The sequence below is a fragment of the Amblyraja radiata genome, chromosome 34, assembly GCF_010909765.2.
Source record: "Amblyraja radiata isolate CabotCenter1 chromosome 34, sAmbRad1.1.pri, whole genome shotgun sequence".
Taxonomy (NCBI): Eukaryota; Metazoa; Chordata; class Chondrichthyes; order Rajiformes; family Rajidae; genus Amblyraja; species Amblyraja radiata.
Genome location: NC_045989.1, coordinates 26,223,370 through 26,246,156, shown reverse-complemented (window position 1 = coordinate 26,246,156; position 22,787 = coordinate 26,223,370). Strand labels below are relative to the sequence as shown.

Sequence of the window (22,787 nt, the reverse complement as noted above, 5' to 3'; positions counted from 1 at the left end):
TGTGGAATTCTCTCCCTCAGAAGGCTGAGGAGGCCAATTCTGTGGATGCTTTCAAGAGAAAGTTAGATAGAGCTCTTAAAGATAGCAAAGTCAAGGGATATGGGGAGAAGGCAGGAATGGGGTACTGATTGTGGATGATCAGCCATGATCACAGTGAATGGCGGTACTGGCTCGAAGGGCAGAATGGCCTACTCCTGCACCTATTGTATATTGACCTGAGCTATAGGGAGAGGTTGAACAAATTAGGATTTTATTCCTTGGAGCACAGGGGGATGAGGGGTGATATTATAGATGTGTATAAAATCATAAGAGGAATAGACTGGGTAAATTCACAGTCTTTTATGCAGGGTAGGGGAATCAAGAACCAGAGGACATCGGTTTAGAATGAGAGTGGAAAAGATTTAATAGGAATCCGAGGGGCCATCTTTTTATGCAAGGGGTTGTGGATGTATGGAACAAGTTACCGGAGGAGATCGTGACTATAACAATATTTTAAAAACATTTCGACAGGTACCTGGATTAGACAGGTTTAGAGGGATATGGACCAAACACAGGCAGGTGGGACTATTGTAGAAAGGGCATGTTGGCCAGTGTGGACCTGTTTCCACACTGTATCACTCTGTGGCTTGAGTAGTTGGCCAAAAATGAGAACGTTAAGATGTAAGATGGTGCCAACTAAAAAATCCTTTAAGCATGTCTAGCTGTGAGGATATTCTTCATGCAGAATGCCGATTGTTCAGTCAGGCTGTAGAGGCAGACAGTGGGTGGATGTAATTTGGCCAATGTTGTGATTGGGCCCAGGAATGAATCACATACAGCAAGCCGTTCATTTGCTTTTCCATTAAAATCACTTCAGGTTGTGATCTTGATTCATTGTTGTGGCAAACTCCAATTTCACCCAGATTATAACAGCATTGAAGATTCGATTACATACATGGCTATTGGGTGAGGGTGGATGAACTGATTAGAACTACACAAATGCTCCTATCAACAAATGGGCTAAATAGCCCAACTATTTCCCAGTTAAAATTCATCTTTGAATTCCTCAAAGTGCTTCTCACTGCATCTCCCTACACTTGACAATCATCAACTAAACTAAAAATCAAATCTTGCTTTTGTAGAAATGTGCAAGGAAAAGAACGCCCGCGTTCAAATTGCTGACCATATTCCTGTCCAAGTTCTAGTTAATAAATAACAAGGTCATTATGTTAATTGTGGGTGAATTAAGGCGCAATATAATTTTGAATTGACGTTAATGAATATTAAATACTCCACCAAGTGTATTACACATGCAATGTAAATACATGACGCTGTTGTGAGTGAGCGGGCGGGCGGTGATTCTGGCTGGTGAATAATGTGGCTGTTTTTTTCCAGTCAGGATACAGTTCTGGGCGTTAGTTGCCCTCCGCATGTGGCCGGTGGTTGAATCAACCTCTCTCTGTGTTGGGCTGTTTGCTTTGGGCTCTCTCTCTATGCTGTCATTCACAGCAGGTCTATACGACATAGGGGTTATTCACAACCACCGGCCCAGGAGTGCCCTGGCGAACGCTATGAAAGGCGGTATTTACTAGTGTCACTGGGGTCTATCAGGATACAGATGAATGGTTCCCATTGACCCAGAACCAACGGGGTGAGTTTTCTAAACCCCTTTTGCCAGCAAGACAGCGGCCGTGCCGCGGCGGAGAAAGTTTCTCATTCTACCAAACTTGTTGACAAACTCTCTCTCTCTCTCTCTGTCAGTAAGTCTGACAACAGAGAGTTAACGGAGTGGGCTGTGCGTCAGTGAGCGATAGAGAGAGAGCCCCAGGGTGGGGCTGTGGAGCTGTGGAGCTGTGGAGGAGAGCAGCCACGACTCTCTGGGCACTGGAGTCAATAACGCGGCTGTTGCAGCGGCAAGGAGAGCCGCTCAAAATCACACACCACCTCCGACAGCGGGCAACGCAAGTCTCCGTTACTTCCCGGGCATGAGGCCGGCGTTCTGCCCCCATCCCAGTCAGCTGGAGGGCGGCCAGAGGCAGCAAACTCTTCATCCGTGGTCGAGACAGGCGCTACTTCAATGACACTCCTGCCCGGGTAAACCGTTACTTGTCCTTCAGTAGCGAGCGAGTTGAGTCGTGTTTCCCGGTTATTGTTGCGCCGAGTTAGCCGCATTAACGCCGGGTACTTGTTACATGTGGAAGTGTAGAGCGGTGGGAGACAGGGCTGGAGAACCGTCGCCTATCCATGTTCTCCAGAGACGCTGCCTGTCCCGCTGAGTTACTCCAGCACTCTGTGTTTGTCTTGGGTGTAAAGCAGCATCTGCAGTTCCCTGCTCCACGTGTAGGGTGATGGGCGTGTGGACGTATCCCGTGGGCTCTGGGATCTAGTCACGGGGAACGGGAGCAAAGACTACCCTGGATCAGTCTGAAGAAGGGTCTCGACCCCAAACCTCACCCATTCCTTCTCTCCAGAGATGCTGCTTGTCCCGCTGAGTTACTCCAGCATGTCGTGTTTATGCTCGGTTTAAACCAACATCTGCAGTTCCTTCCTACATTTGTTGCATTCGTTTAAACCTCGCCCAACATGTGTGGTTGGTGTGAAGTCCGGCGCAGCGATGATGGTTTGTCCCCCACCCTCTCGTGTGATCTCCCGTTCCCAACATCTCTACAATGAGCTGCTAAATAGACCCCCCCCCCCCCCCCCCTAACTTCTCAGACAAATGTAACAGATTCCATTCGAAGATAGACACAAAATGCTGGAGTAACTCAGCGGGACAGGCAGCATCTCTGGAGAGACTCTTCTTCAGACTGAGAGTCAGGGCGAGGGGAGGGGAACGGCTGGTGTCCTGACCAAGACTCGGCAACGGCTAAACACCCACCGTTGCTCGCTCGCAGCCCCGGCGGGATGTTGCTGTGTCTCTGTGTCCATGTAGGCGGTGTCTATGTGTCCATGGTGTGTACCCTGGTGCGGTGTGTGTACTGTCTGTGTGGAGTTTGTATGTTCTCCCTGTGAACTTCTGGATTTCCTTTGGATGCTCCAGTTTCCTCCCACGCCTGAAAGCGGTGTGGGTTTGTAAGTTGATTCTCCTGCCTTCTCCCCATAACCCCTGACACCTGTACTAATCAAGAATCTGTCAATTTCTGCCTTAAACATTTCCATTGGCTTGGCCTCCACCGCCGTCTGTGGCAATAGATTGCTTTTTTTGGCTTGAACTCGGGTAAACTGCAGGCCCTGGGCACAGGGCACTCTGGCAGTGGAGCCAGTGAATTGTCTTGGAACTCTCCAGAGCCTCCCGATGTTGGCACTACTGAACCCGTGCAAGCTGTGGTTATGGAAGAGGTTCCTGTTGGTCGCTCTGCCTGAGCAGTACCTCTATTCCCATAGGTTCCCTGCATTGGCAGTGAACTCCAGCCTAAACACTTCACCAAAAATAGACGCAAAATGCTGGAGTAACTCAACGGGTCAAGCAGTATCTCTGGAGATAAGGTCATGTTTTGGGTGGAGACCCTTCACCAGACTGAACCATCGGCAGTGTCTACTTGATGGACTTGCTGCTCCTCCATTTTGCTTCCAGCTTCAAAAGAACTTTCATACGTTCTGCAAACTCTGAAACTTCCAATGTTTTTGTTGGAATCGGACTTGGTGAAAATGCTCTCTCTGATATTATTGCCTGAAAATCACACTAACATTAAGGTTGCTTGCCCACAACAGAAACTTCTTGCCTTCCTTAACAAATCAGTTTGTTGTTTGTGCTAATCTAAACTAGTGCAGCCAAGTTTTAGTGTGACAAATGACAGTAAGCCAATGGTTTTGAATATTGAACAGCGGTACACCAGGTACACCAGATTAGAAACTATTTACAAGTTACAGTGAGGTTTGGTTTTTGGATAGATATGAACATGTTTACTGGATCATATCTGGTTGACATCTCATCGATGAGGCGGCCGTTGCCAACTTGATGGCATTACAAATGGATAAATATTAACACGATCAGGAGGACATTTGTTGAAACATTAATGGGGCTGGCGTTTAGTTTTTTTTAATGAAACTTTATATTTTGGGATACAATTATCGATGGCAAGGCCGTCATTTACTGCCCATCCCGAACTGCCCCTGAGTGGACGGTGCTGAGCTGTATTTTGAACCTCTAATGGGCGGGTTGATTTCTTGCGGTCTTGGATGGAGCTGTTCCCAAATCGGATTTGACTCCAAGACTCCAACCTGAGAGAGTGCCTGGGCCTTGCCAAGTTGGAGTGGAGATGGGGATGGGGATGAGACTGAGCTGAGGTGAGGTGTTGGCATCGCCCAACATCGCAGGTAAATGACAGTGGGAGTGCACCACTTCACAATCTCCCCTCCCACCTGCCCAACTGCACACCTCCTTCATGGTCTGGGGAAGGGTCCGTGGTCCACACAGTCTCATCACCGAGCCCAGAGAACAGGTGATCGATGGTCAGTGTGGACTCGGTGGGCTGAACGGCCTGTTTCCAAGCCATACAGACAAGCACCCCAGGTCTCTGGCCCTGTGAGGCAGCAACTCTACCCCTGTCACCCATAGAAACTATGGAGGCAAGTCATCCTCTACCCCTGGTACTGCCCAGGGAGAGAAAGGAGGCAGTGTAATGAGGAAAGCATCAACATTTCATGAAGGGAATAGTGTTAACCTCAAGTGCTGGTCTGGTCTGAATTTGGCAGCTGCACTTCTTTAGATTAGCATTAAAGGTACAGCGTTGAAGTGGGTCCTTCAGCCCATGGAGCCCGTGATGACCAGTGATCACCCGGACACTAGTTATACCCTACACACGAGAAACAATTTAGCGAAGCCGCATGTCTTTGGAGTGTGGGAGGAAACCGGAGCACCCAGAGAAAACCCACGTGGTCACAAGGGGAACGTACAAACTCCATACAGACAGCACCTGTAGTCAGGATGGAACCTGGGCCCTTGGTGCTGTGAGGCAGCAACTCTACCTGCTGACCACACTATTGGAGGTGTAATGCCAGTGAGAGCCACAGGGGGCAGGGTGTACTTCACCTGAGCCAGAGTGAAGCAGGAAGCTGCCAGTGGCCTTAAACACTGAGTCTGATTCAGTTACACAGACATGCAGCCTCTATAATGCAATGTCACACTCAACTACACAGTCTACTCGTGTTGAAGCATTTCTGAACCATATTTCATCATCTTTAACGCGCTTTAAACCCGAACTATTTTTGAAGTGCAGTTCATGTTGTATCTAAGCAGCAGCAACAACAGGCCACAAGGTAATGACCATATGATGTGTTAACTGGGATATTCCCATGGATGGGACACAGGGCTGGCATAAATAAAATAAATGATACTTTCTCAGGATGTTAATTTTCGGATGGAGTTGGAGAGACACACTGGGCTTGTGGCTGATGTGAATTTATGACCAACTCCTGCACAGGGAAAGATGGAAAATAACAGCATGTGGAGATTTATGAAGCCGTTGTCTCTTGCATTAAGTGTTGAAGATTGAAATGAGTGAACTTTTAAGCAGAAGATATGAAAAGGCACAGAGAACAAATGAATGAAAGATATGCAAAAGGTCAAATCAAAGTCTGCAACGAGGGTCAAGGAAAGGTGGAGCCCACAATGGTCCATTGTTGGCTGTGGTGAAGGTGATAACGAGTGGTACAGATAGTGGAACTCAGCAGGATGACAGTGAAACTAGTATGATGACTCGGGTGGGGGAGGGTCGTGGAGAGGGGGGGATGCAAGGGTGAATTGAAGTTAAATAAAAAAGCTGGGTTGTAAGGTGTCCAAGCGAAATATGAGTTGCTGTTCCTCTAATTAGCGTTGGGCCTCAGTCTGACAGCGGAGGAGGCCCAGGGCAGAATGGTCAGAATGGGAGAGGGAGTTAGTGTTTGGCAACCGGGAGATCGCGCAACCAAGTCTGTCTTGTTTGTGGACATAGTCCCAGAGCTTAGGACCCAAAGTGGTTCCCATCGATGCATGAATTAGATGAACTCAAGTTACTTGCATCAGGTTATTTCCATGTTCTCTAGTTAATGGTAATAAATCACAGTTATGGTGTGTTCATTCCACGGGCTATTTCAACAGCTAGTGAGGGTTCTGAATCTGTACCTTAATCTTTATTTTCTTTCCATTTACAGAAACTGTGTGTTGACTTTAAAAACAATAAATCCGTTTCTTCATGCTGGCAAACCCAGATAAACGCCATTCGAAAGAAATGCTTTATTCTTGTAGCAACAGACAGAAGAAAAAGGATGTATCTTCCTCCCAGAGAAGTCAGAAAAGCACTTTACGTAAAAGCAGCAAGAAGTACAGGAGCTTTGGAATTATTTCCAGAACATTTTTATTGTGTAACTCAAAGAGCAGTGAAGAGAGGGCCAGAGCTGAGGAAACTGATTCCACATCAAGGGACAGAGGGCCCGAAGGTGAATTGTCGGAGAACAGCGCTGAATCTCACGCTGTATCACAAGCCCAGAATAAAATCTTGAACATCAGGGTTTCCCGAAGTGAACATGAACTGGAGCCAAATGGAGTTGGTGAAGCTGGAACTGATATAAATAGAGAAACTCACAGCAAGGTAAGAACATTGTAAGGGCGGGGAGCTCAAATGCTGCATCAGAGGCTGTGGAGCCTGATTACAAAGTTTGAATGACGATATTGTGTCACCTTGCAAGTGTGAACTCACTCAGTATATGTAGCATTATTGCAATTTCCAGCACTTTCTTTATTATAAGATTTTTAGCTTCTGTATGTTTTGCTTTTTGACTTCTGTTTTCTAAGGGGTTTAGTACATCTTCCCCACTGGAGTTACATTATCATGAGTCCGAATGAATAACATTCTAAAAACAGTAGGGAAAATTGCATATCAAGCTTCATGGGTGTATACAATAGGATAGGTTCCAGCTGGAGGAGGGATTTATCAGAGCGGAGTGTGGTACCAGAGGGGAGATCCACCTGTGATGCCCAAACCTTCCACAGCCAGTTGTTCCAGAGGTTATAAGGATCTCATGGCCATGGGATGAAGGAGGTTGCAGACATTTGCAACGGAAGGCCTAGAGGTTTGAGGCTGGAGGTATTGTGGTTTGGACAAGACAGAACATTTATTCAGGAGCTCTCAAAATATAGTTTTTGTTGGCAAAGTTGACGCTTGTCCTTCCTCACCTGCTCTGGACGTAGGGTCGCGGTTACTGATCAACCACAGGTGGGCCTGGACCCACCGAGCAACAAAGGAAGCAGAGTTTGTAAAACAGGCCGATCTTTACAATAATCCAGTAGCTTTATGTTCACGGTTTCTGTAAATAACTTTAATTCTGTACGTGTTAATTTGGATTATTTAAAATCCACTCGCTGGTGAGCTGGGAGTGCTCAGCAGTGTGCTCCATCACTGATGTCCTCCCTGGACACTGATCAATGGTGAAACACACTGGCTACTGGTCCAGGGTAACGCCACCTTCACACTGCCTGCACAGGGTCAACGGGTGAGCGAGGTGTGGGGTTAAAATGCAATGTGAGATGACAAACTTCTGAACAGTCCAGTTTAGCTCCAGGTAGTGGCCAACAGGAGAATAGAGTCCGTGGTGGGGATTAAAGACACTGCCTTTGGTGTTTCCAGTCTCCCTGTACTGTGTGTGTGGCTGGTAGTGAAGGTGAGGAGATGGGGAGGAGACACTGGGCCTGGTCAGAGAACATGTGGGTTCAGTCTGAGGAAAGGTCCCGACACGAAACGTCACCTGTCCATGTTCCCCACAGATGCTGCCTGACCCGCTGAGTTACTCCAGCACTCTGTGAAACGTCACCTATCCATGTTCTCCACAGATGCTGCCTGACTCGCTGAGTTACTCTTGCACTCTGTGAAACATCACCTATCCATGTTCTCCACAGATGCTGCCTGGCCCGCTGAGCTACTCCAGCACTCGGTGAAACGTCACCTATCCATGTTCTCCACAGATGCTGCCTGACCCGCTGAATTACTCCAGCACTCTGTGTCTATATGTAGGACTTGATCTGTCTTTGTATGACGTTGCCATGGAAGGAAGGGGAATTGATTAGGAGCGGTGGGATAGAAGTCATTCCGGGCACATTGGTCATATAGATGATGCACGGCAGCTAATCCAATAATTCCCATTAAATGCAAAAGGGAAAAGCATTGGGATGAGCAATGTTTCATTCTAAGACGGTGCAGAATCACGCTACTAATGCAAGTCCAGAGGGAGTCTATTTTTGAGCAATATTGAATTTAATAACTGTCTCGCTCTGTTGAGTTTACTGTTCTGCTATTTATCAGACACTGGCTAATAATAATTGGTTTATTGATAGACCAGATACGATATCTTTGAAGATATACCCAAGGTCATTTCACTAATGTAATCTGTTTGGAAGATTTGTCACCTCCTCCACCAATAAAATGTAACGACATGCTGTCAATCAAACCCATCTGCTTCAACCTAATCACAACAGCAAACTGTAGAGACAGAATCTGTCCCCTCAGATCAAGATGGCACAGTGATGCAGCGGGTAGAGCTGATGCCTTGCAGCGCCAGAGACCCAAGTTTGATCCTGACCTTGTGTGCTGCCTGTGTGGAGTTTGTACGTTCTCCCTGTGACTGGTTTTCTACGGATGCTCCGGTTTCAAAGACGTGCAGGTATGTAGGTTAATTGGCCTGAGTGTGTCGGATGTGAAACTGGGATAACATGGAACTAGTGTGACCAGTGATTGATGGTCTGAGCAGATGTCGCGGCCTGTTTCCGTGCTGTGTCTCTAAACTAAACCAATCACATAATTCCTCGTGTATAGGGCTAGGCTAAGTCTTCACACACACACACATCTCGTGGTCTGTTGGAAAGGCTGAAGGAACTCAGTGCCCTGTGGAAAAGGCAAATGTCCAATGGAATTGGCTTCTCTCCCCTTCACTTCCACAGCTGCAGGGTAGAGCATAACTTGGGCAAAACTACATTTGCCAATTACCGTCAAATCTTCTGCAAGCTCACTTTTCTAAAGCAGATTTTTCCAAAGTCAAGCAAGTTTTATTCTGCTGCTTCCACGAGTCATGACGTCTATTTTAGTTGTTTTATATTTGATTTTATGGAATCTAATATTCCAGTAAAGCCTCAATCTGTTGAAATGAGAACTGTTTCTTCATCCCTGCTATAAATTGTTGTTTAAAACCATGCAAATGTTCCATTAGGGAGAACGTGCAAACTCCACACAGACAGCACCAGAGGTCAGGATGGAAGGCAGGTTGCTGGGGGTATGAGGCAGTATTATTTCCACCTCTGTGTTGTCTCCAGTGAATATTGAAAACATTATTTTCTGTTCAATTCTTTTCAAATGTCATTATGCAGCACTAACTCTGACCCACGTGGAACCTCTTTATCCATCATTAAAAGCCACTTGTTTGGGCAATAATAAACAAACTAATGTCCCAGCTACACTAGTCCCACATGCCAGCGTTTGACCCATATCCCTCCAAACCATCCCGTAAACGGCTGGTATCTTTACTTACATATACAGCCGGCCAGCTACGTTTAATATTTGTGACCACAGCAGCCTGACACACACAGGGTGAAACAATCGGAGTTCTCTGCACTGTGAATCATTGGATCAACCCTCATGAAACTGCAGACAAACTCCTGCATTTGCTGCTGATCTAATTACACACTCGCTCTCTGACATTACAGTGCCAAGGCCGTGTGGAGTCTAATATAAAGCCTGCTGTGTTCTCCCATTACATTGGATTCAACAGATAACTCGTGTTCTTTCTGAAATCGACTTCAAGCTAAATTGAGAATAACCACGGATCCTTTGCTGAGTGGATCGGTATCTCAGCTTGTTCCAACGAAAGTTCAATCAGGGAAGAACCCTCCTGACAGCGTTTAAGAGGCTTTTAAATGAGTACATGGATATGCAGTGAATGGAGGGATATGGATCATCTCCAGGCAGAGGAGTTCATTTAAAGGCATCATGTTCGGCACAGACATTATGGGCCGAAGGGCCTGTTCCAGTGCTGTACGGTTCTATATTGTGTTCTTTGTTAAGAATAAGGGGTAAGCCATTTAGAATGGAGACGAGGAAACACTTTTTCTCACAGTGAGTTGTGGGTCTGTGGAATTCTCTGCCTCAGAGGGCGGTGGAGGCCGGTTCTCTGGAGAGAGCTAGATAGGGCTCTTAAAGATAGCGGAGTCAGGGGATATGGGGAGAAGGCATGAACGGGGTACTGATTGTGGATGATCAACCATGATCACATTGAATGGCGGTGCTGGCTCAAAGGGCCGAATGGCCAACTCCTGCACCTATTGTCTATTGTGTATTGTGTGTTCCAGGTAAAGTGAAGCTGGAGTTAACTTTGTTTGTTAATAAGCCGTGGGTCAGACTAACTCCAATCGAAATTAAATTCCATCATCTCTATAGGTCCTTTTTAGTTTAAAATAAAAAACAGATAGTTATTTCCGTGAATGATAAACACTGGTGTGCCTGACTTGCATTTGTCTAAATAGGTGTTTGATTGATGTGGCGTTGGTGAATTAAACATTGCCATTGATCCCAGCCCGGGGTCTGTCCTTGCCTCTCTCTCTCTCTGCCTTTGTGCTTGTCCTAATCCTCACTTTACCCCCCCCACTTCACTTGTTTACCAGCCGCGTGGTGTTTGATGTGGAACACACAGATCCTCTCCAGGTTACAGCAGGGCTTCGTTCCCAAGAGGCATCCACGACCCGAGCAGTGGGGAACGTGGCCATCTGGCTATACATTTATGTCACAACGCCGGCCTGCCGAGGGCACGGTATAGTTAAACCAGGCTGCTAAAACCGAACTCCTCCGCTCAGTCCGTCTAAACCTACCTGATCATCCGGTTACTAAACACTTTAACTCCCCCTCCCATTCCCACACTGCTCTTCCTGTCCTGGGCCTCCTCCATTGTCAGAGTCAGGCCCAGCGCACATTGGAGGAACAACACCTCATAATTTGCTTGGGCAGCTCACACCAATTTGGACAGGTACATGGATAGGAAAGGTTTTGAGGGATATGGGGCAAACGTGGGCAGGTGGGGCTGGTGTTGATTGGGCATCTTGGTTGCCATGGGCATGATGGGCCGAAGGGCCTGTTTCTGTTCTGTATGACTCTAACATGGATAGGACACTTTGGAGGGATATGGACCAAACACTGGCAGGTGGGACTAGTGTAGCTGGGACATGTTGGCCGGTGTGGGCAAGTTGGGTTGAAGGGCCTACCCTGACCTGTGCTGTAGGCGGTCAGTAGTGAAGGGCTTTGGCCAGTCGAATGTTCACCTCTTGTCTAACAGTATTTATGTAGCGGGTCCAATGAAGTTTCCGTTATAACCCCATTGTCTATCGCTGCTGTCCTCATGCTTTGTTTCTGATTTTCTGCAGGAATGTATAACCAATGGGAGAACTGAGGTGGAGTTAGTTAACGAAACGTTTCTTAACTCACCTGAAGCCCAGACTGAGTTTCCGTGCCAAAGGTCTCGCTGCAACTCAACAGGTAAATAACCGGCAGCAGTGAAGGAATGACGTGTCTGGGAGGCATCTCAACCCCTCATAATGGAGATAACACTTAGTAAATTGTTTCAATCAATTGGTCACCAGCTAAGCTAATTATCGCGTGGGTTTTCTCCGAGATCCTTGGTTTCCTCCCACACTCCAAAGACGTACAGGTTTGCAGGTTAATTGGCTTGGTATAAATGTAAATTGTCCCTAGTTTAGGATAGTGTTAGTGTACGGAGGTCGCTGGTCGGCGTGGACATGTGGGCCAAAGGGCCTGTTTCCGCGCTGTATTGTTTTATGTAAAAACCACCACAAGAAGCCAACAGCCATTTGTACCACTCCTGATTTTTATAGTAATACACAGTATTAGTGAGACCACATTTGGAATACTGTGTACAGTTCTGGGGTCCATACTTAAGAAAGGATGTACTAGCCCTGGAGGCAGTGCAGCGAAGGTTTACAAGATTAATTCCTGCAATGAGGGGATTGACATATGAGGAAAGGTTAAGTAGGCTGGAACTCTACTCTTTGGAGTTTAGAAGAATGAGAGGCGATCTCATTGAAACATATAAGATCGTGAGGGGCCTTGATCGGGTGGATGCACCGAGGATGTTCCCAATGATCGGGGAAACTAGAACTAGGGGACATAGTTGCAGAATAAGGGGGGGCTCTTTTAAAACTGAGATGAGGAAGAACTTCTTCACCCAGAGGGTGGTTAATTTATGGAATTCACTGCCCCAGGGAGCAGTGGAAGCAGAAACGTTAAATATATTTAAGTCTAAAATAGATGGTTTTTTAGCTGCCAAGGGGATAAGGGGCTACGGGGAGAGGGCAGGGATATGGACCTAGGTATGGTTAGTATAGTAAGACCTGAGTGATCTCCTGGACAAGTGTCGATCGCCTGGATTGGGGTCGGAGAGGAATTTCCCGGATTTTTTTCCCGAATTGGACCTGGGTTTTTATCCGTTTTTTTGCCTCCCCCAGGAGATCACGCAGTTCTTGGGGTGGAGAGGGGTGATAGCGGTATAAAGGGGAGGGTAGTGTCTTGTGTTCTGTGTCTTGTGTCTACTGTTTGTGGGTAAGTGTGTCTGTTTAGTGTTCAGCCATGAGCGAATGGCGGTGCGGGCTCGACGGACCTGGTGGTCTACTCTCGCACCTACTTTCTATGTTTCTATGTTTCTATGTAATTGAAGCTACAGAATTTTAGAATTACAGGAATTTGCTATAAAAGAGACCATTCGGCCCTTTATACGTGCTGGCTCTCGTGTTTAGTCCTATATATATATCCATTTGAAGTCCATAATCCTGTAAACTCCAGATCCTATTTAAATGATTTATTATTCAAACCTCACACATCACAAACACTGCGTGAGAAAGTCTTCTCATCGGCCTCTAGATTTGTGCTAATGGCTTTACGTTTATAATCTCCAGATGGCCAACAGGTTGTCAAAGGGAATAATTATTCTCCAGCTTCCTCGCCTCAAGCTCTGAGTGATCTGAATAATATTTATCCATCCTATTCAGCGGCACGAAATATTAAATGTTATGAATGTTCAGATAACATTTATCTGAACTCTCTCTCACCGAGACCACAAGCTGAGCTGACCACTAATTGATTGACCTTTCCAGCACGGTGGCGCAGCGGTAGAGTTGCTGCCTCACAGCGCCAGGGACCCGAGTTCCATCCTGACTACATGTGCTGTCTATACGGAGTTTGTACGTCCTCTCTGTGACCGCGTGGATTTTCTCAGGGTGCTCCGGTTTCCTCCCACACTCCAAAGACGTGCAGGTTTGTAAGTTAATTGGTTTGGTGTAAGTGTAAATCATTCCTAGTGTGTGTGAGATAGTATTAGTGTGCGGGGCTCGCTGGTCGGCGTGGACTCAGTGGGCCTGGTTCCGTGCTGTATCTCTAAACTAGAACTGAAATCATTCATCCAAGGTAACATCCTAATAAAGAGCAAAAAACACATCACTTACAACAATTGACCTGTTGCAGAATCTCGACCCTGAAATGTGAACCTTCCCTGTATCCACTGATGCTACCTGACCCGCTGAGTTACTCCAGCACTCTGTGAAACGTCACCTATCCATGTTCTCCAGAGATGCTACCTGACCTGCTGAGGCTCTCCAGCACTTTGATTTTTTTTGCTCTAGATTACAGTATCTTGTGTCTCCAATATCCTATTAGTGTGCGAAGAAGGGTCCTGACCTGAAACGTCACCTATCCATGTTCTCCAGAGATGCTGCCTGTCCTGCTGAGTTACTCCAGCACTCTGTGAAACATCACCTATCCATGTTCTCCAGAGATGCTGCCTGTCCTGCTGAGTTACTCCAGCACTCTGTGAAACATCACCTATCCATGTTCTCCAGAGATGCTGCCTGTCCTGCTGAGTTACTCCAGCACTCTGTGTCGGAATAAAGTTCCTCCGTGCACTTTCTAGAGGCCATTGAGTTTTTCCAGAAGTGCCCACAACTCCATTTGAGGCTGGCTTAGTTACTTATGAAGTGCTGGCCTGAGGCATGGAAGTGGCAATGAAAGTGATGTAAAGCAGACTGCTTCTGCCTTGCCATTTCCTATTTTACACCGCTGAGTCCCAGTGGACATCGACATTGTTTCTACTTTCCACCGGGACATGTAGACGTAATATGGCTCGAGGTTCATCCAGGACTGCCAGAAGTGAAGAGAATCTTTGAATCTTTGAATCGTGTAGGAAGGATTTGCGGATGCTGGTTTAAACTGAAGATAGACACAAAATGCTGGAGCAACTCAGAGGGACAGGCAGCATCACTGGAGAGAATTAATGGGTGACGTTTCGGATCAAGACCCTTCTTCAGACTGAGAGTTACGGGAGATACAGACGATGATGCAGAGAATCTTTGACTTGTTTGTGGGGAAGGGACTGCTTGATGCAGTGCCCCCTAACTCCAGCTCTCCTCCCTCTTTGATCTGTGGGTCCCACCTGTTCCTAATATTAAATCATTCTCTGTTTTCTAATGAATTGCAACTTATATTTTTGGCAGGAGTGAATTCCTACTGGTTGGACAAAGATGTTGATTCACCGGCTGCCACGAAACAAGTTGTGTGTCGACATCCTCCCGCACACTGTGACCACAGGAAGTCTCTCTCACAACAGCTGGAAGCTCCAGAGCGTGTCCATGTAAGATCTTCACCGTTAATGCGGCACGTAGATCCTGCATTACTCTGCAGCCACAGGGTTTGTGAGCGTAATACAGCCGGTGCCACTAACATTCTCTCATATGCACATTTTCCACTTAGTTTAGTACAAGGTCCAAGTTATTTAATAGCTGCCAGACCTGATTCAGTTTCTGGCAGTGGTGATCCAGAAGGCTTTGGATTCATGCCGTACTCCAGCCTTGAGCTCCAGGATAGGGAGGAGATTACAGGGGCCTTGGCAAAGATCGTTGCATCTTCTCTGGCTGCGGGTAACAGTGACGAAACGTGTCACTGTCAGAGCTGCCACTCACCTGATCTTGTATGACCTCCCAGGTGGCACACGTATCTTATGGTGCTTTGTGTTTTGGCCCTGGTGCCTGACTGAGGTCAAGCAGCAGGTGATTGGATCATTCCCGAGTTTACGCCAACTTCTGCACTGCCACTGGCACACTTTAAAAGTGTTGATTGGGTTGTCCTATTAAATCTTTCCCCCCTCACCTTAAACCTGTGTCCTCTGGTCCTCGATTCCCCTACTCTGGGCAAGAGACTCTGTGCATTTGCCCGATCTATTCCTCATGATTTTGTACACCTCTATAAGATCACCTCTCGTCCATGGAATTAAGTCCTAATTATGGTTAAAATATACATAAATTTATAAGTGTTTAAGAAGGAACTGCAGATGCTGGAAAATCGAAGGTAGACAAAAATGCTGGAGAAACTCAGCGGGTGCAGCAGCATCTTTGGAGCTAAGGAAATAAGCAACGTTTCGGGACAAAACACTCCCGACTGAAGAAGGGTTTCGGCCCGAAACGTTGCCTATTTCCTTCGCTCCATAGATGCTGCTGCACCCGCTGAGTTTCTCCAGCATTTTTGTCTACCTTAAATGTATAAGTTCTAGGAGCTGAATTAGGCCATTCGGCCCATCAAGTCTACTCCGCCACTCAATCATGTCTGATCTATCTTTCCCTCTCAACCCCATTCTCCTGCCTTCTCCCTGTAACTCCTGACACCCGTGCTGCTCAAGAACCTGTCGATCTCCGCTTGTAATGTACGTTGGAGAAGGAAACAGACGAACAGGCCCAAAACCACAATGTTTACGTCGACCTTGATGCCAAACCCAACTCTTCCCACCTGCCTGGCCCTGGTCTCCAGCCCTCCATCCCCAGCAATGACACACCAATGGGTTGATAGGATACAGTTGTAGGGAGGCTGGAAAACGAAGGAATCGCGGAGAAGGATCTGAGACAATTAAAGGAGACGAGGCCACTCGGCCCATTGTATCTGTGCTAAGTGTGAGCGAGCTATCCAAGCTGACCCTGCCCTCCAGCGCTGGTTCCATGGCTGGTGGCCACAGCCCCTCAATTCCATGGCCATGTACTGTTTCAATGTGACCAGGGCTTCAGCCTGGGTGGTGCTACCCTACCTGAGTGGTCCTACCTGGATGTCTAGACCCCAGCCCACTCCAGGTGAACACAATCCACCTCTCTTCTCTCTTCTCCTTCCAGCAGTTATTACTAATCTCCATCCACATCTGATTTCTGAACCCTTTGAGAATGGAAGGATTTAGTTTCTATCTTCAACTATTGTGGCCGCCCCCATTACAGGAAGGATGCGGGGGCTTTGGAGAGGGTGCAGAGGAGGTTTACCAGAATGATGCCTTGATTAGAGGGTTACAGCTACAGGGAGAGGTTGGACAGACTTGGACTGTCTCCTCTGCATTGTCGGAGGTTGAGGGGATTCTTGATAGAAGTGTAGAAAATTCTGAGAAGTGTCGACAGTCAGGGTGGAACGTCCAACACTAGAGGGCATCGCTATACAGTGCGAGGGGGAACGTTTAATGTAGACGTACGTGGCAAATGGTGAATACAGGTTGGTGAGTGCCTGGAATACTCTGCCAAAGGGCGGTGGTGAGAGAGATACGGTCTTGGTGTTTCAGAGGTTAATAGACAGGCACATGTATAAACAGGGAATAGAACATGTACACATCACGTGTGGTCAGATGAGATCAGTTTAACTTGGCATCATGTTCGGCATAAACATTGTGGGCTGAAGGGCCTGTTCTATGTTCTAAACCCCTCAACATTTTATCCATCTCCTTAAACCATGTTTTATAGAAAGAAACCAAGTCTACCCAGAAATAAAACCCAGTCTACCCAGTCTACCCAGCATTCACAAATAACCCCAATATTATAGCCTCTGTGTGTCCCCAGTGTAATCACATCTTTGCCACATCTGTACACATCTGTACACATCTGTACGCACTGCCACATCTGTGCTTAAGCTGTGATCATATTGGTGTACAGTTCCAGCTAAACTTCCCTGTTTTATATACTCTGCCTCGGCTAATTAAGGAAACCTGCTAGAATCTTTTAAATCTCATTCACTTTCTCCTTAGTGATGTAATTTATGATGTCATCCCCCTCCTGATGTGAAGAATATAAATTAAGAATCTGAAGGAAGGTCCCAACCCAAACGTCACCTCTCCTTTTTCTCCAGAGATGCTGTCTGACCCGCTGCGTTACTCCAGCACTTTGAGTCTATCTTCGGTGTAAACCAGCATCTGCAGTTCCTTGTTTGTAGATTAAGAACTCCATCCCCATGTCCTGCCTCCATCGTTTTAAACCCTCTTCTCTTTCCTCTGATCGTCTCATGTGAACAGAACTTGCAATTTTTAGTTTTATTTGACAATGCTTTTCTTTGCTTTTTGAATTTTGCTTTTGGATCTTTGTTCCACTTTCTCAACTCTCCCAGGTTCTTTGTTGTGTTCAACTCTTGGTGCCTGGCATAAGCTCAATACTGCCTTGACCTGCCCACCATGTTTAACTGTGAACCAACACTGCAGTGAGAACCTTGTCCAGACCCCACTGCAACTCTGCTCATTCCTTGGCACTGCACCTCAGGAAGGATGTGCAACATTTTCAAAGTGAAATAAGAAAACATTTTTAAAACATCTGGGTCATGTTTCTCCAGAGAGTGACAGACAGCAGGGGGAAAGTGGAGAATTCATAGCTTGATAAGTTTAACAAAATAATTTGGAGCAAAGGTGGGTTAAAGGAACTAGGGGCCAGAGCAGCCTTGATCTAAGTGGGTAACCATGCCAGTGGCCTTGTCAAACTCTGACGTGGGCCATTGAGAGTATTACAGTGAATGCTTTGGCTGAACTATTGATGAACATGATCCAAGTGCTGGAACTCTCTCCCTAAACCTCCTCGCCTCTTCCTCCTCTCAACAATTGTTTTTGTGTGGCTAGCTTTCTGGTCGCCACTTTCGTTAAACATCCTCAGATGTTCCAGCTCTTTAACATTGTATTGTGACCATCACAAGTGGACGACTGACATCCTGTACCTGGACGTGGATGAACCTGGACTCTATATAAATGAAGTGCAGTCATGTAAAGCTGGGATGGGTACAGTTGGATGAAAGGGTGGCTGGTCCCCACAGCACTGTTAGTTACCCTATTTATTGAGAAGATGGTATGGTTTAGTTGAGTTTATTGTCACGTGTACTGAGGTACAGTGAACAGCTTTTTGTTCCGTGCTAACCAGTCAGCGAAAAGGCTGTACATGATTACAATCGAGCTGTCCAGTGTACAGATACAGGATAAAGGGAATAATGTTGAGTGCAAGATAAAATCCAAAGATTAAAGATTGTTTGAAGGTTTACAATGAGGTGGATGGGAGGTCAGGACCGCTCTCTAGTTGGTGATACGGATGAATCATTTGCCTGATAACAGCTGGGAGGAAAGTCGCTGAATCTGGAGGTGTGCGTTTTCACACTTCTGTACCTCTTGCTTGATGGGAGAGGGGAGAAGAGGGAGTGACCGGGGTGAGATGGGTCTGGGTTAATGGGCTTTTCCTAATCCACTCCATACTCTTTACAATTACGGGGCGAAGGCAGGAGATTGAGTGGGAAATATAGGTCATCCATGATAGAATGGCGTAGTGGACGATGGGCCGAGTGGCCTCATTCTGCTCCTATGTCTGATGGTGTTTTGTTCTTTTCCTGCAGCCAATGACCCGGGCGGTTCGGTCCCTGAGCTCGGCTCATTTGCTGCCCTCTGGGTGCAGCCCACCTCCCTCTGTCATCTCAAATATCATCCTGATGAAGGGCCAAGGCAAGGTAAGGCAAAGTGCCTGCTGCTCGCTCGCTACTTTCGGTAGGACATGAAAAAGATGCAATAAGTCAAACTTCTTTGTTGTTAAGGTTGCTGCTCAAAGGGAGAGGGGGGGAAGTTTAATAGAGATGTGCGGGGCAGGTTTTATTACACAGAGAGGTGGAACATGCTGCCGGGGTGGTGGTGGAGGCAGATATGATAGTGGTGTTTAGGACAATGACTTGTACGTGCGGCAGCTTAACAAGCCCGTTAACGCAATAACACATTGGTCAATATATAATAATCAATAGTACAATAAATTAATAACATTAAGCCAGGCAATAATAGTACAAAACTGAGATCCATTGACCAGTCCACAGAAGATCACAGTCGCTGAGGTTAGTGTTGTGCAGTGTTCAAGTTGTGCTGGTTGTTGGGAAGAAGCTTTTCTTAAACATAGAGAACACGGTTTTCAGGCTCCTGTACCTTCTCCCCCATGGTAGCAGCGAGATGAGAGCGTGGCCAGGGTGGTGTGGGTCTCTGATGATGCTGGCTGCCTTTTTGAGGCAGCGCCTCCTGTAGATCCCATCGATGGTGAGGAGGTCAGTACTGTGATGGACCTTCGATGGTGGGGAGGTCAGTATTTGAAATACAAGAATGCTGATGTAAAACTTCTAAATACTTGGTCCTCCTTGATTTACTTACGTTTATGAATTAATTTTGCTATAAAACCATTAACCCTTCTGGGGAACATATTTCTGATTCTTGTTACAGTGAATACTGCACCCATGGACAAGTTGCAGCAAAACTCACAATACACCTCGCCCGCTACTCACCAAATGAGATGCTTTCCAGGGAAGTTTCTCTTGCACAGATTGAGAAATACTTCCTCCGTCTGAAGAAGGGTCCCGACCCGAAACATCACCTATCTAAATTCTCCACAGATGCTGCCTGACCCGCTGAGTTACTCCAGCACTCTGTGAAACGTCACCTATCCATGTTCTCCACAGATGCTGCCTGACCCTCTGAGTTACTCCAGCACTCTGTGTCTCTCCTTGTGAAATAGCTATACGGTTGATAATTGTGCATCTTCTCACAGGGCCTGGGCTTCAGTGTGGTGGGAGGAAGAGACAGTGTCTATGGACCCATGGGGATTTTTGTAAGGACCATTTACGCAGACGGAGCTGCTGCTGCTGATGGGCGACTGAGGGAAGGTGAGTAGACCCCGCTTTGTTCCCGTGTTCACTCACCTCTGCTTTAACAATGAAATGTACATAGGGTGATACAAGGCTTTCAGCACATTGGCCCTCATCAGTGGGTTGGCCGGCATCTCTGGAGAGACGGAACGGGTGAAGTTTTGGGTCAGGACTCTGTAAACGTCGCCTATCCATGTTCTCCACAGATGCTGCCTGACCCGTTGAGTTACTCCAGCACTCTGTGAAACGTCACCTATCCATGTTCTATACAGATGCTGCCTGACCCGCTGAGTTACTCCAGCACTCTGTGTCCTTGTATAGAGTGATAACGTTTCCACTTCAGGCGAGTACTCCTTGGGAGTAAGGTCAGCAGGGGCATTAATATAAACTAGTTACCGAGAAATTCAAGACAGAATTGAGAAGCAACATCCTTACCCAGGGAGCGGTGAGAATGTGGAACTTGCTGGTGGATGGGGTAGTGGAAGTGAGTAACGTTGCTGCTTAAAGAGGAAGCTGAACAAGTGTCCAGAGAGAAGGAAACGCTGACCACTTGTTGTGCCATATGTCTACTGCAACCAATGGCAGCCTGCCTCTGGCCACCTGGGCTTTAAGCTCCACGTCCCTCCCCAAGTCTGTGTCTCTCGCACCTTCCCTTATTCAATAGTCAATAGACAATAGGTGCAGGAGGAGGCCATTCAGCCCTTCAAATCCTTTAGAATACTTCCCTAAACATTCTCTCTAATCTAGCTTATCTGAGAGTTTTACCCAGTCTGAAGAAGAGCCTCGACCCGAAACGTCACCTATTCCTTCCCTCCATAGATGCTGCCTCGCCCGCTGAGTTTCTCCAGCATTTTTGTCTATCTGGGAGTTTTATTGGTGAGCTGATTTTTAGCCCTTTTGATCCACAAACACATCAAGGTCGGGGGTGTGAGTGTGGTTGAGGGTGGGATAAGGTCTCTGTGACCTAATGTTACCTCAAAGCTCGGTACTAGGTAAACCATGCCAATGGTAGTCAGATTGACAAGCTGAGCCCATTGTAATGGTTGCCACAGACGGCTGTGGAGGAGGCCAAGTCAATGGATATTTTTAAGGCAGAGATAGATAGATTCTTGATTAGTACGGGTGTCGGGGGTTATGGGGAGAAGGGAGGAGAGTAGGGTTAAGAGGGGAAGATAGATCAGCCATGAGTGAATGGTGGAGTAGACTTGATGGGCCGAATGGCCTAATTCTGCTCCTATCAACAATATTTCTGATTACGTTCTGTTGCAGCACCTTGGAACATTTTCCTCCATTCAAGGTTCTTGTGCTGAAAGTTTAGTTTGGTGATACAGCACGGAAAGAGGCCGTTCTGCCCATCGAGTCCAAGCACTGTTCTACACACTAGGGATAACTTACAGAAACCAATTAACCAACAAACCTGCTCATCTTTGGAGTGCGGGAGGAAACCAGAGTACCCAGAGAGAACCCACGCAGTCACAGGGAGAACCTGCAAACTCCGTTCACACAGCATCAGTAGTCAGGATGGAACCCGGGTCTCTGGCGCTGTGAGGCAGCAACTCTACCGCTGCACCACTGTGCCGCCCCTGATGCCCTTTAATAATCAAGATTCACAGAGTAATAGTTGAGGCAGTTCCATGGCAAGTAAATCCATGGTGCCCACACTGACGGAGATCGGACCCAACTGGGCTGAAGGATCTGCTTTCCTGCTCTGTTGGGTACAGTCTGGTGTTTGATGTGTGACTGAGATGCAGGATCTATAAACAGAAACATTGATGTGGGCAATCTTTCATCCTGCAGGTGATGAAATACTTGAAGTGAATGGGGTGTCAATGAATGAATTAACCCATGAAGAAGCAGTACAGATATTTAAGGTCAGTCTGTCAGAGTGCGAATCATTAATTTATTAATTAAAACTGGTAGAAAAACAAATACTCAGTGTATTTTTCCTTCTATCCCACTCCCTCTACCCCCTGTCCCCCTGTCCCCCTGTCCCCCTGTCCCCCTGTCCCCCTGTCCCCCTGTCCCCCTGTCCCCCTGTCCCCCTTTAACCTACACTCCTTCCTGATGTGAGGTCACAATTCATGTCTCTTCTCTTTCTATCTCACACCCTTTTGTCTCAGTTTCATCTCTGGTCTTTGTTTGCCAATCAACCCCCTCACCCACCCATCACAAGGGCCTGTCCCACTTTCACAACCTAATTCACGACCTCTGCCGAGTTTGCCCTTGACTCATCCTCGCAGCATGGTCGTCAGGAGGTCGTAGGTTGGTCGTAGGTAGGTTGTGATGCTAGTCGTAGGTACTCGTGGCATCAAGTAGGTCGGGGCGTGATGAAAAAAAGGTCGTGAAGTAGGTCGTGAAAGTGGGACAGGCCCTTCACCTGTCTTTGTCCTAACCCTATCTCTCTTCTAGCTTTGCCCCACTGTAATCGGTCTGAGGGAGAGTCCTGACCCGAAATGTCACCTATCCATGTTCTCCACAGATGCTGCCTGACCCGCTGAGTTACTCCAGCACTCTGTGAAACGTCACCTATCCATGTTCTCCACAGATGCTGCCTGACCCGCTGAGTTACTCCAGCACTGTGTAACTGCGTGTCCTTTGGTCAATGTGCTGTTGCTTTTGTTGTTGCTGTAGCAAGTGCGGAAGGGCGTGGTCACTCTGGCGGTCAGGACGTGTATGAAGGGCTCGAATCTGTCTCAGCGACAGTCGGCGACATATCTGAGCCACTCGTGGTCGACCAACTCCAACACTGACGAGGTGGTGAGGGGCAGCTGCTCAAGCCTGGAGCTGGACAACATGCCCAAGGTGCCAAACCCTGATGACAGAGTCATTTTGGAAGTCACTTTGTACAAAGGT

The 22,787-nt window shown here is 47.1% G+C and overlaps 1 protein-coding gene across 2 annotated transcripts in view; it reads left to right on the top strand.

Moving 5' to 3' along the window:
• Positions 1–1,373: 1,373 nt before the first annotated feature.
• The window catches only part of il16 (interleukin 16), a 38,854-nt gene continuing 17,440 nt past the window's right edge, over positions 1,374–22,787 (top strand). Inside the window, exons 1-8 of one of the 2 annotated variants that reach the window (XM_033050059.1) lie at positions 1,374–1,630; positions 6,112–6,548; positions 11,357–11,468; positions 14,492–14,628; positions 18,654–18,764; positions 19,838–19,952; positions 21,732–21,805; positions 22,566–22,785. In XM_033050059.1, the coding sequence (XP_032905950.1) occupies positions 6,153–6,548; positions 11,357–11,468; positions 14,492–14,628; positions 18,654–18,764; positions 19,838–19,952; positions 21,732–21,805; positions 22,566–22,785 (1,165 nt within the window). In that variant the 5' untranslated portion in view covers positions 1,374–1,630; positions 6,112–6,152. Of the gene's footprint in view, positions 1,631–1,650; positions 2,074–6,111; positions 6,549–11,356; positions 11,469–14,491; positions 14,629–18,653; positions 18,765–19,837; positions 19,953–21,731; positions 21,806–22,565; positions 22,786–22,787 lie in introns of those variants that run through there. The other variant, XM_033050058.1, reaches the window with a different exon arrangement.